The sequence below is a fragment of the Halichoerus grypus genome, chromosome 8, assembly GCF_964656455.1.
Source record: "Halichoerus grypus chromosome 8, mHalGry1.hap1.1, whole genome shotgun sequence".
In the NCBI taxonomy this organism is placed as follows: domain Eukaryota; kingdom Metazoa; phylum Chordata; class Mammalia; order Carnivora; family Phocidae; genus Halichoerus; species Halichoerus grypus.
Window position 1 is genome coordinate 49,737,771 of NC_135719.1, and position 13,918 is coordinate 49,751,688.

The 13,918-nt window shown below is 40.5% G+C and overlaps 1 protein-coding gene across 3 annotated transcripts in view; it reads right to left on the reverse strand.

Annotated features, from left to right (window-relative positions):
• Positions 1-2,032: 2,032 nt before the first annotated feature.
• Positions 2,033-13,918, reverse strand: part of TRIP4 (thyroid hormone receptor interactor 4) — a 65,410-nt gene continuing 53,524 nt past the window's right edge. The window contains exons 12-13 of one of the 3 annotated variants that reach the window (XM_036101842.2): positions 10,760-10,862; positions 2,033-2,333 (exon numbers count right to left, since the gene is read on the reverse strand). In XM_036101842.2, the coding sequence (XP_035957735.2) occupies positions 2,266-2,333; positions 10,760-10,862 (171 nt within the window). In that variant the 3' untranslated portion in view covers positions 2,033-2,265. Of the gene's footprint in view, positions 2,334-10,759; positions 10,863-11,399; positions 11,497-13,918 lie in introns of those variants that run through there. The other 2 variants (XM_036101843.2, XM_078079212.1) reach the window with 2 other exon arrangements.

Genomic DNA, 13,918 nt, shown 5'->3' on the forward strand with positions numbered 1-13,918 from the left:
CCCTGACAAGAAAGTATCTAGTTTCACATATATCCCACTCTGAGCTTACATAATTGAGACAGGGACCTGCCTAGAAAAACAAAAACACTGAATCCTTCAGGTACTATACAAATTGAGAGTCACTGGACCCAACCATCCAAAAGGGGGCGCCGATTATATTTAGGCTGCAAAAGAAAACCAGCTCAGAAATGTGAAACTTCCCTCAGGCCAAGCTGTCCCAGAGTTAAAAGGGTCAGTGCAAAGTGTTGTAAAGCACCGAGAGGCAATTCCTGGGCGAGTTTGTATTCAGGATGCTAGGAATTTCCACTAGGCTTTAAATTATGCTATTCATCACTGAGCAACTGAGGACCATCTACCCCCAAGTCTTTCCCACACTTCCTCCCCAGTGTCCTACAAATAAAAGACAGACCTTACACCATCACCATGTGAACTAAAGACAGGCTTTCACAGTCTAACCATGAAAAGAAGTTTCCAAGTTACTCCGCCATTTACTCATGTGGCTCCAGCTGCATATTTTGGATGCTGAGGTGGGTTCTTGTAAACTTGTAATGTTCTTGTAAACTTTATCACAGCACACAAAATGGTCTCATAACCTGATCTTGCAGGTCCTGATGTTTTTCTTTAGGCATGCACACACAATCTATCCAGGTGAAAAAAAATCAATCCAGACTCCTCTGTGCTTGAGCTGTCATTCACGTAAAAAGGCAGAAAACTTGTTGGTGTTCCCTAGGCCCTTTACCTCCTGCCTTTTGGTTTTATTTTGGTATTCGGAAAACCAGACAATTCCCGTGCAGAGTTCATGGTACTACTGCACGGTAAAATATTAACCCAGCGTGTCTTCATTAACAGTACTAGGGTCTTCAGGAGACCAGAATGAAATTTTTTTTCCCCCTAAAGAAGTACCATTAGGTGTTCTTTCCACTTTCTCTACAGAAGTTGAACAGGAAAAGAATGAGAATACTGCATGTCTGCATTACCGGAACAAGAACTGGGTGGGTTTTCCCTGGGAATCCAGAGTGATCAGGCCCCACAAAACCAGTGCCTAGAGCTATGCAACAAGCAGGGTTCACAGTTGAGTGAACATCAATGCATATGAGTGCAGGCATTTCAATGCAAATACATGCTGAATATGAAGGATTAAAGAAAGGGGAAATTAATCTTTTTCATAACACAGGGCACTTTTTTTTCTCTCCTGTGCGCTCTCTTTTTTAAGTCATGCACACAACTGCTGGAGGGAATCCAACTTCCCTAGTGTGGTGGTGGTGCTTTATAAAAAGCAGAACATACACATTTAAGACCATGAATTTCCTGAGGATGCCAGCAACTGAGATTCTGACAGCTCTACTGAACAGCCTCAGAAAAAAAGTGCTTCACTAAGTGGGGCCAGACTGATGAGTGAAAATCTCATTTCAAATCAACCTTCTATTTTTCCAAAGCTCATAGCTTCCTGAGCTGTGGATGGTTTAAAGGGTTGGGTTTCAGCATTTGAGGGTATTTGAATACATTTACTGAAGGGACTTTACTTTTTAGTTTGTTTCTAATTGCCCCATCCAAGTGGTGCTTTTGCAATACCCACAACAATAAATAGGGCAGTTTCATGCTGCTTTAACAGGTGGCTCTATCTCCTCCCAGTCTGATCCTCTTATGTCCTAACATCTCAAACCAAAGAACAAAGTGGCAGCACCCCTTCAGGTTATCCCTTAAAAAAAAAAAAATCTGCCGAAGAAGGTTATTCAGCTTTTGAAGACTGTTCACTTCAAGAGATGTTGGACGAGAGCAAAAAACTTGTTAAAACCCCTTTCTGTCCCATCACAGGTTTGTATTAAACACAGGATTCCTCAAACATCCTAATACTCCAACCAGGCTATTACTTTGAAAAGAAACTTTAAAATTCAAGTGGTCTCTCAAAAAAATTGTTAACCTATGTTAAGATTTTCATAACCTCAAATCCAAGCCTCAGAGAGGAAAGTAATTTCCAACTTGTTCCTTTCTCTTCTGATACCATTCTGAGAGAAATGTCAAAGACCTAGAATTTTTAAAATAGCATTTTATAAATAATGTATTCAAAGATTTTGACCTACTACAGAAAGTAAGAATCCCACTCTTTAAGAAAAATATACAGATTTAGGTAAGAGTTTAAATTCTGAGAGATTCAAGCCTGATGCCAAGCCTTTAGATTTCGAATGCTTCCATTCCAAAGGACCAGTGGATAGCAATTTTAGTACACAAAACTCCACTATGCTGTATAGTTCCTTTTCTCCTGGGTCAGACAGCTTTATTCTGCTTCATTAACCCCTTCTTTGCTCCTTGATGGATCTTGGAATCCAGTTTCCCTGTAAGGGAGAAAAAGAAGCCTCATTATTTATTTTTTATATTTGCAATGCAAATCTTTCATGGCCTCCCAGGTCCTCTGGTTACTGTGTTCCTGTCACATTCAATTATCTTGCTTCAGGACTCAGATACTTTCAAACTTCAGAGTTTCATTCTGTAAGAATGAGGAAGCAGTGGGAACACTGTTTAAGGACACACAAACGTGGTCACGTGCATGTGGGGGTGTGTGCGCGCACACACACACACAATGAGTATTCGCTTAAAGAATCTAAATAGTTAATATTTCTAATTTTGTAGCTACTACAGAAGAAACACCACGGTTTTTCAGGATGTCTGATGCTAAGGCAAGTTTTTAAAGAATACTCACATTATAATAAAGGAAGGCATTTCACACAGTGGGAAACTCATTCCTCTGACCTGTTAACTGGCTGAGCATAATGCATGAACCTCCCTCACAGTGAGAAAAGCAGTTCAGTTCACCCCTTTTCTGCCTCAGACTTAATAGGGGGAGTGACCTGCAGCAGTGGAGTAGAATCCACATGAATGCTTTACTGACAAAGGGCCCCTATCACCAGCTAAGAAGGGCAAAGGTCATAGGCTGTATGACTCCTCTAAGTGTTAAAGTTAGAAAACAAGCAACCTTCCTGTCCCAGGTGACCCTAATGAGAGGTACTTCACTGATGTGGTCCCTGACCTCTGGACTCCTCAAATCTACCAGGACAGAGTTTGGTTCAGTGGTAGCAGCCTTAAGAACTATCCATCTCATGAAAACAATCCTAACAAAGTTCTTGTCTGTCTTGCACATTGCTTTCCCCCACAAAAAGTCTCAGTTAAGTCAACAGTGATGTTGACACTGAACTGAAACAGAAACAGGTCAGTTCAGGCTCAGCACACAAAAAAATAAAGACTAACAAATAAACAAGGAGCCCCCCCTTCAAGGACAGCCAGGTGTACTACAGCCCACACCCACAACTGCCCCCCTATATGTTGTCATGAAAAACCTGGGGCAAGTCATTTAGTCTCTCTAGACTTCAATATTCTCATTTCTCTGACTAAAATAAGAATATGTGTCTTGACTACTGCAAAAGATTGTGAGAAAAATAACATCAACCTCACAAGTTTCCCTGTTTTCTTAAATTGTTTTCTTTTCCCCCTTCATCTCTCTAGAGGTATACCTGTCTCTGGAATAACATTACTTCTCAGAAACCATCCTTCCTCAGAAACTATCACTAAGCAATGCCCAGAATGCTGTCGACAATAGTCACAATGCTGTTGATTTTAATTTGGGCTCTAGAGCACAGAGTATTCCCAGGGATTTAGGTGTCTTTCATCCTCCAGGCTGCCCAGCTGGAAATCCGAACACGTGCCAGCAATCTGGCAAAAAGCCCTATTACAAGGCACATTTGCCTTTGTATCTCTAACACTACCATAGTGGGCGCCAAATGGTAGGTGCCCAATAAATGTTTTCATCAAATCAATTAAAGAAAGTAGACATTACAAATTTCAAAACCTTTGAATTATAAAGACTAAGTAACCAAAATTAGCAGATATCAGATAAACATAAGAGTATCCATTGTAAAGGTGGTAGTACCCAGAGGTATAAAGAAGTACTACATCTCATTCAACTTTTTAGGGCAAGCTAGGGTGGAATTCAGAATTCTACCTAGGACTCTAGACTTCTAGTTTTCTGTATTGTGTAAGTTAGAAGACTGAGGTCCTAGCTGTAGTTCTGAGACTACCTAGCTGTATGTGAGGAAGTCACCTAGTCACTCTCATCCTCAGCTTTTTCAATTCTAAGAGGACACTGGACTATGTAGTACAGAAGGCTCCTTCCAGCTCTGATATTATGCCCTAAAAATGAAACATGATTGGAATAATTTGTTTCTGAGGCAATCTGGTAAAGTGAAAAGAACAGGAAAATTAGAGACAGAAAGATGTGAGCAAAACACAACTTCTATAAACCTATTTACTCAGCTGAAAAACGAAAGGAGGAAAAAATTCCTACTAACGAAGTTGAGAGAATTACAGCCAACATTAAGTGCTTTCTCAATACCAAGCACTGTGTTAAGTTTTTTTATATACACTAAGTCATTTAATCCAATAACTAACTGAAATATTGTATGTTAAAGTGCCTCATAAACTCAAAGTTCTCTGAAAAAGTAAGGGTAGTCATATTGATGGTGAGGCTTGGGAGTTGTGTTTCTTACTTATGGTCTCAGTTTACAACTCTAGACAAGTCTTTTAACTACATGGGGGCGCCTGGGTGCCTCAGTTGTTAGGCGTCTGCCTTCGGCTCAGGTCATGATCCCGGGGTCCTGGGTCGGCTCAGGTCATGATCCCGGGGTCCTGGGATCGAGCCCCACATCGGGCTCCTTGCTCCACGGGAAGCCTGCTTCTCCCTCTCCCATTCACCCTGCTTGTGTTCCCTCTCTTGCTGTGTCTCTCTCTGTCAGATAAATAAATAAAATCTTTAAAAAAAAAAAAAAGAGAGACATTATCTTCTTGACACTCTCAAAGCTTCACTGTATAAGAACATTCCAAGTATAATCTTCAGAAAACTCCAGTCTGATTGTGAAAGTCCTCAAGTGAGACCAGCTCAGGAAAGATCAACCCATAGCAGCAAAGCACTCAATGGGTAGGCAAACTAATCCCTGGTTTCGGAGGTGATGTCATAAAATGGAAAACTAAAAGGAGGAAAGAGATATAGATAGAGGAAGAAGGGACTTCCAGAGCATTCCCAGGGATGCAGAAATTCTTTCATTCCCCTAGACTGCCTAAGAAAACCAGCAATCTGTGCCAGCAGTCTGTGAACTCCTTATAAGTAAGGACTTCTCTGCATGCATCCCTAACATCTACCACAATGACTGCCAATAGTGGCAATTCTTGGGCCAGCTACAGGCCATGAAGGCAAGGGACTGGGGCTTCCTGCATGAAGAAGCAGTCATCACGGTTGCCCTCAGACTGCAGAAACTCTGAACTCCGAGTTCTAGTTCAGCCTTGTCTTTCAAGACTTGGGATATGGACAGTTAACTACAGTAACATACAGTACACTCTCTTAAACACAGACTGGTGATGTTTAGTTTTGGTATTTCCCCAATATTTTTACATTTAGTAGCTACAGCATTTCAGTGTTAACACATCCTCAATCATGGTACCTAAAAGAAAATCAAATGCATGTGCAGCAGACGGACAAGATGTTAAAAGGGGAAAAAGTATTTGTCATCAATCGATATAACTCTCATAGGGATTTTCACATGCTTTGCATAACATATAAGGCAGTATTTGCATGAGTTTATAGAGCATGTAGTTAATTTAAAGTAAAAAGATTTCCTTTATCTCTTTGAGCATTTAACCTAGATATTCTACTATACTTTTTTGCATTTCCTAATTTGAGCACACAGCCAAGTGATCATATTGCATATTGCTCTTTTTTGAATTATTTCAATTTCAAGAAATGTAATTATCCCTAGGTCAAGCAAGCTCAAGTTTATGTCCAAAAGCATAAACCAAAATATATGCCTTTACTTCCAGGTATGGATTGAATAAGGAATGGGAATAAAAGGTACAGCATAGAAAAATACAGTTAATGATATTGCAATCGTATTGTATGGTGACAGGTGGTAGCTACGCTTATGGTGGGCACAGCATAACGTATAGGGATGTTGAATCACCATGTTGAGACACCTGAAACTAATGTAACGGTGTGTCAACTATACTCAAAAAATTTAAAAAATATATATTTAAAACCTTAATTTAAAGCATATAGATATATACATATATATACACATGGTACAACAGGTAAATTTCTAAAAGCTTATTTGCAAGTCAGAGTTTGGAACTTGGAATATATCTCATAGAACTAATCTATAGAAGATTCCTAAGCCATCCCACAAAAGAAAAACAAGAATAAAAACATTTAAGTCATAGGGCTGTAATTGAAGGAGAGTATATTATTAATACTATGGACCTTAACCACTTAGTATAGTGATGTACCTAGAAGAAAATGTGAAGCATTTCAAATTAAGAGCCAAGTATGTATTTTCCCCTGTGGCAGTGGGAGTAAAGACTTTTTCCAGCTGTAAGCTACTGAAGGTAGCTCCTTCAGCCTATGGGAAGAAAGTTCTAGCAGAGTGTAAGATTTTTACTTTTTATTTTCAATTTTTTACTTAAATTCAATTTAGTTAACATACATTGTATTGCTAGTTTCAGGGGTAGAATTTAGTGATTCATCAGCTGCATATAATACCCAAGTGTAAGATTTTTAGAGATGATAAAGAGGAATGAAGGATGAAGGAATAAAGCGCTATAGGGAATAGAAACTTCACACCAAACTAAATCCTCAGGTAAAACAGAAATTTTTTTTTCTGGGGAGCCTGGCTGGCTCAGTCTGTAGAGCATGTGACTCTTGATCTCAGGGTCATGAGTTCACAAAGGCCCCATGTTGGGCATGGAGCCTACTTAAAAAAAAAAAAAATTCCTGAGATACACAGGGTCAACCCATTCTTTAAATTTCGCTATTATTTCTGACCAGTGTTTCACCTTGTCTGGCCTACCATGGAAGAAGCTACAGTCTCACAATTTCTCTCTAGTCCTGCTGTCCCTGAAAGAAGCATACAGCCCGTTTTGGCTTTTTAAACCTTTTAAGAACAGAAACAATGGGGAAAAGACAGGAGTTTACTAAAGTTCTCTCCTAAGAGCATCACTCCCCCCACCCCCCACCCCTCATTAAACCTAATTGAGAAAAACAGGCCAATATATGTACTGAAGGTAGATCTCTGGGTAGAGAAAGTACTGGAGTAAAACATTTCAGAGAAATATCCAAACTCGGTTTACACAACATTTTCTCACAGGAGCTTAAGCAGCAGATAAGAACCAAGATAGGGGAGGAAGCTAAGAAAAGGTTATGGGGACTCAAGAACAAGTAGCACTAGATATGGGAGAGAAGACCTAAAATCTTTGCCTCCTACTACCAGTGCTGCTATGGGTGCCTAGAGTAAGGTGAGAATGGAACAGAGAGGGATAGAATGCCACAACCAAAAAAGAGAAGAAAAGAGAGATTTAAATCCTAAATAGTGGAGGGGCACCTGGGTGACTCAGTGGGTTAAGTGTCTGACTCTTGGCTTTGGCCAGGTCATAATATCGAGCCCTGCATTGGTCTCCATGCTCAGCGAGAAGTCTGCTTGATAATCTCTCCATCTCCCTCTGCCCCACCCCCAGCTTGCTCTCTCTCTCTCTCTCTCATAAAATAAATAAATAAAATCTTAAAAAAAAAAAAAGAAATCCTAGGGACACCCGGTGGCTCACCTGGTTAAACATCTGCCTTCAGCTCAGGTCATGATCTTGGTGTCCTGGGATCGAGCGCCACATAGGGCTCCTTGCTCAGTGGGGAGCCTGCTTCTCCCTCTACCTCCTCCTCCTCCTTGTGCTCTCTCCCTCCCTCTCTCACAAATAAATAAATAAAATCTTAAAAAATAATAATAAAAATAAATAAATAAAAATCCTAAATAGTGGAGGGGGCGCCTGGCTGACTCAGTCAGTGGACCAAGCAATTTTTGATCTCGGGGTTATGAGTTTGAGCCCCACATAAGGTGTAGACATTACTTAAAAAGAAAATCTTTTAAAAATAACAAATAAATAAACAAATCCTAAATAGTAGAGAGGAAGAAAAAAATTTCCAGGGCCACTTAGCTACCAGCTGGTATACAGTCTGAAGTAAATAATACGTGTAAGTCAAAGGCAAAATGTTCAGATTTTCTGATATGCAGGAATCTCAGGAACATATGTCTCATAAATCATGAGGGTTGCCTGAATTTTGTGATGAATATACATTAATCTAAATTCACACTCCAAGCATTTTGTGATCAAAAACAGTATTATTCAAAGTGTATAGTTAGCTGAGCAACAGAATCAGTATCACTTGGGAGAGGGCCCAGAAACCGGTGTTTTAACAGCTCTCTAGGTGATTTTTATTTACAGTACAGTTTGAAAAGTACTTCTCTAGGGGCGCCTGGGTGGCTCAATTGGTTAAGCATCTAAGTTCAGCTCAGATCGTGGTCTTAGGGTCCTGGGATCCAGCCCAGAGTTGTCGGTGAACAGAGAGCCCACTTGTCCCTCTGCCCTTGCCCCCACTCGTGCGTGCTCTCTCTCTCAAATAAAGTCTTTAAAAAAAAAAAAAAAAAAGAGGGGCACCTGGGTGGCTCAGTCAGTTAAGCGTCTGCCTTCGGCTCAGGTCGTGATCCCAGTGTCCTGGGATCAAGCCCCGCATCGGGCTCCCTGCTCAGCGGGAAGCCTGCTTCTCCCTCTCCCACTCCCCCTGCTTGTGTTCCCTCTCACTGTGTCTCTCTCTGTCAAATAAAAAAATAAAATCTTTAAAAAAAAAAAAGAAAGAAAGAAAAGTACTTCTTTATAGAACAGGTTTATCAAATGGCTAGTTGGTCCCTAAGGTACAGGGTGAGGTAGAGTTGTGCAAAGCTAAAGACAACGCTTGCCCCCAAATCATCCAGTTCACACAGCGGGAAAGCAGTGCCACAGAGGCACAAAACAGTACCTGACATGAGCGAATGGGAGGGTTGTTGAGGTTGTTTTTAAAAATAAGCTAGGCAGAGGGCGCCTGGGTGGCTCAGTTGGTTAAGCAACTGCCTTCAGCTCCGGTCATGATCCTGGAGTCCCGGGATCGAGTCCCGCATCGGGCTCCCTACTCAGCAGGGAGTCTGCTTCTCCCTCTGACCCTCCCCCCTCTCATGCTCTCTCTCTCTATCTCATTCTCTCTCTCAAATAAATAAATAAAATCTTAAAAAAAAGAAAAATAAGCTAGGCAGAGAGGACACCACTATGTGTTTCCCGAGATTTCTTTGAAACAGAAGAGGCTATGGTAGGACTACAAAGAAGAAGAGAAGGTGGGAGTTGAAGAAGAGCTGGAAGTTGAAAAAAATAAAGTCAACAAAAAGTGATTAAGAAGTGAATATGCAGAGGGTCTATAATCACAAATACATAAAGCAAAAGTTATAGAAAAATAAATCAAGAGGTTTCAAAAAGAGAATGAAAAGCAAGAAGGCTAGGGCAGAGCTCTAGGAACCAGTACCCACAGGAAAAGTGGGAAGTGGAGCCTCCAAAACACTAAAAAACAGACACAAACTAAAGTCTTATTCTTGGATTGAATACTGAGGAACAATGAATAAATGTCATTATTGCCATTGGCGTTGGCTTACTACTTCCTTTAATGAGTAGTGCAGTGGAGCAAAGCATACTCTGTTGGCTGACAAATAAGGATTTTAAATGTAATGGGGTCTGCGGGCACCTGGGTGGCTCAGGTGGTTAAGCATCCGACTCTTGGTTTCGACTCAGGTCATGAGCTCAGGGTCATGAGATGGAGCCCCGTGTCCCGGGGCCCGGGGCTCAGAGGGGAGTCTGTATGGGATTCTTTCTTTCTCTCTCCCTGTGCCCCTCCCCCTGCTCGTGCATGCTATCTCTCTCTCTCTCTCAATGAATAAATAAATCTTTAAATGTAATGGGGTCTTAAATGGAAGTTTATTTATTTTTTTAAGATTTTATTTATTTATTTGAGAGAGAGAGAATGAAAGAGAGAGCACACGAGAGGGCGGAGGGTCAGAGGGAGAAGCAGACTCCCTGCCGAGCAGGGAGCCTGATGCGGGACTCGATCCAGGGACTCCAGGATCATGACCTGAGCCAAAGGCAGTCGCTTAACCAACTGAGCCACCCAGGCACCCCTTAAATGGAAGTTTAGAGTGATTCACTAGCATGCCAATAATTGTGGATCAACATACACTTTGGAAAGGCTATGCTATAGTTAACATCAAAGTTATCAATAAATATAATTATATTAATCCTCCAAAGCTTGAGATGCCATAGAACAGGGTAAGAAGAGAAGATTTTAAAGTTTTATTATTTTTTTTTTAATTTTTTTTTTTTTAAGATTTTGTTTATTTATTTGACAGAGAGAGAGAGATAGTGAGAGCAGGAGCACAAGCAGGGGGAGTGGGAGAGGGAGAAGCAGGCTTCCCGCCAAGCAGGGAGACCGATGCGGGGCTCGATCCCAGGACCCTGGGATCATGACCTGAGCCGAAGGCAGACACTTAACAACTGAGCCACCCAGGCGCCCCGATTTTAAAGTTGTTTTTTTTTTTAAAGATTTTTATTTATTTATTTATTTGACAGAGATAGAGAGAGTGAGAGCAGGAACACAAGCAGGGGGAGTGGGAGAGGGAGAAGCAGGCTTCCCACTGAGCAGGGAGCCCGATGTGGGGCTCGATCCCAGGACCCTGGGATCATGACCTGAGCCGAAGGCAGATGCTTAACGACTGAGCCACCCAGGCGCCCCTGGATTTTAAAGTTTTAAACAAGTGATACATAAGACAAAAAGAAAGAAAAGAAAGAAAAGAAAATTAGACCATCAAAGCTTGTGACTTACAGATTTTTGGATTTCCTTTAATAGGAAACTTCACAATCATTTCCTGGGGATTTGTACAGATGAAAACAAATGGAGAATCAGATTCTTGACTCATGTCTGGATACTGCGAAATATAAAAATAACAAGTTCAGACTAGTTGGGACAGATTTTGAATTTCAGGGAGATCAAAGGATGTCCCAGATTTCACCTCAACATTCTGATGATAGCACTCTTCATTTCAGTCAGGTAAAGAGGATTATGCTCAACAAGCAAAAACAAACCTTCCCTTTCCCCAGGCCTTAGCACGGTACTCTTATGCAGTCTATTGCCTGCCATTTCTGACTTCCTATAATGAATGGGAACAACTTCTTTAAAAAAGGATACCTGATATTTTCCCAGAAGAATTAGGACAGACTGTTCTTTTAACATAAATGACTGAGAGTTGGGAGATTCAGAGGTCTCCTTTGGGAACACTGGGCACCCCAGGTTAACTTGAGTGAAACACTGGAAGGTTTAAGAAAAATAGAACATTTGTGGAAATTCTGCCAGAAATAGTCAACAGAGCCCTTCTTTCACTAAAAGGAAGGAAGATGATTCATTCTGAAAGGTATGAACATGCAAAAGCTGTTTTGCTGGATGCATTCCAGACTTACTTAGGGTGAAAAGGTAACTGGTAGAGCAATTCTGAAAATTATTTAGAAGCTTCCTTTGGATCTCTCATCACAAATCTGTGTGAATACTTAGGACTTGTATTCCTTCTGCAAAGACAGACACAGAACCTAGAGTAAGACTAGGCTGGCCACATAATCACAATTTAAGGCACAATGGAGGGTTGGCAGAAAGTGCTCTCTAGCAATGCCCAACTGATTTGCTGTTTCATTATTTCCTATCTTTTATGTCTTGCATTTAGCATGTTTGACAAATATGACTCACAGGCTACGGTATTACCAAAGGAGCCTTTCTCCTAGTAAATACCATCATAGGTATAAACTTATTTTCCATTCTTATTCACCTGCTAAGATATGTCCTCTAAAGATCTAAGGCTTGAAAGTAGAAATGGAGGTTTCAGTAAAATAAGAAAATTAAAATTTCTTTGTAACTAGTGGAAACATAAATAGTTAAAACTTCTTTACTGACTACCTGACCACTGTGTCCTAGGTGGTAAGTAATGCTGTGGAGAAAACAAGGGATTTTTAGCATCTTTTGGTCCTGCCCACATACCACGGCTTTCTGTGTGAGATAGGTGTGGCAGGCTTTCTGTGTGGGACAGGTGTGGCATGTACTTTGATAAAACATAGCTTAATATCAAGTATCAGACACAATTATATTCAGAGGCAGGGTCAAAATGTTCACAGCAGAGAAAAAAAGACTAAAGATGAGAAGAAAAATGCTCTTCTTTCCTTATCCCCTGGATCTTTAGAACTCAAAGAAAAGTAGGTTCCAGCTGTTGGGGCTGAGGTGTTTTGGCACGAATAAAACCAGAGGCTGCCATTGAGATCTTTCAACCAAATTCTACATAGGCCACAACAGCAACAGTCACAATCCACACCTCTTCAGTTTTCCTACTCTCCCCGCTCTGTGTCTTAGAATGTTGAGGCAGAGGACAGTGCTGCCAGGACCTCACAGCTCTGCTTTTCCAGAACTGCAAGCCATTTCAATCATTCTCTCCTCTTTTTCTGCCTCAATAAATGTTCCCTCTCTACTGAATCAATCCCATTAAACATACTTTCTGTAATGTCTGCCATAAAACAAAATCTCTCCAAATCCCACATTCTCCTCAAGCAACTGCCCCATTTCTGATTCTCTTTACAACAAAATTCACTAAAAGATTATGTATGCTCCCTGCTTCAAATTCCTCTATTTTTTTCTTAAATTCATTATAAATAGGCATTCACTCCCATCACTTCACCAAAACTATTCTTGGTGAACTAAAGGTCATTGTTCACTTTCATGTTGCTAAATCAAATGGTCAATGCTCAGTTCTCAACTTAATTGACCTATTTGTAGAACCTGACAGAATTCTTCTCTCCCTCCGTCTTGAACACATTCCTCACTTGGCTTCCAGGATATCATTCTCTTCTTGGTTTTGCTATTTACTGACTGTTCATCACCCCATCCTTTAAATGTTGGGAGTGCTTCAGGGGTTAGGCCTCAGACCTCTTCTCTCTCTACATTTACAACTTTAGTGATTTTCTTCAGTCTCAGAGTTAAAAAATAAGGTCCTGGGACGCCTGGGTGGCTCAGTCGGTTAAGCATCTGCCTTCGGCTCAGGTCATGATCCCAGGGTCCTGGGATTGAGTCCCACATGGGCTCCCTGCTCAGCAAGGAGCCTGCTTCTCCCTCTGCCTGCCATTCCCTCTGCTTGTGCTTTCTCTCTCTCTCCCTAATAAATAAATAAAATCTTTAAAAAAAAAAAAAAAGTCCTGAATTTTTAACTGTGAGAGGTGATGGCTATTATCTAAATTTATTGAGGTAATAATTTTGCAACATATACATATATCAAATCATTCTGTTGTACATCTTGAACTAATACAATGTTACATGCCAATTATATCTCAATAAAACTGGGGAAAAAATGAGGTCCTGGAAATGCAAATCTAAACCACAATGAGGCACTAGAGTTCATGCTTATGGGATGACCATAATAAAACCAAACCAAACCAAACCAAAAAACATGGAAAATAACAAGTGTTGGTAAGGATGTGAAGAAATTAGAACCCTCATGCATTGCTGGTGTGGATGTAAAATGGTACAGCTGCTGTGGAAAACAGTTTGGTTTTTGTAATTTCAAAGAGTTACAAAATTACCATAATGTCCAGCAATTCCACTCATGGGTATATCCCTGAAAGAAACTGAAAGCAGGAACTCAAATATTTGTTTACCAATGTTCATAGCACCCAATAGTTTCCCCAATCCAAATGTTCATCAATAGACAAATGAACAAAATATGGCCCATACACACAGTGGAATATTAAAAATATTCCAGAAATTCTGATACATGCTACAACATGGATGAATCTTGAAAAATTACACTTAGTGAAATAAACCATACACAAAAGGACAGATATTACATGATGAGTACCTATATGAGGTACTTAGGATAAGCAAATTCACAGAGACAGAAAACAGAGGTTACTAGAGGCTGGTGGGGAAGAGGAAGAAGGAGTTATTATTTAATGG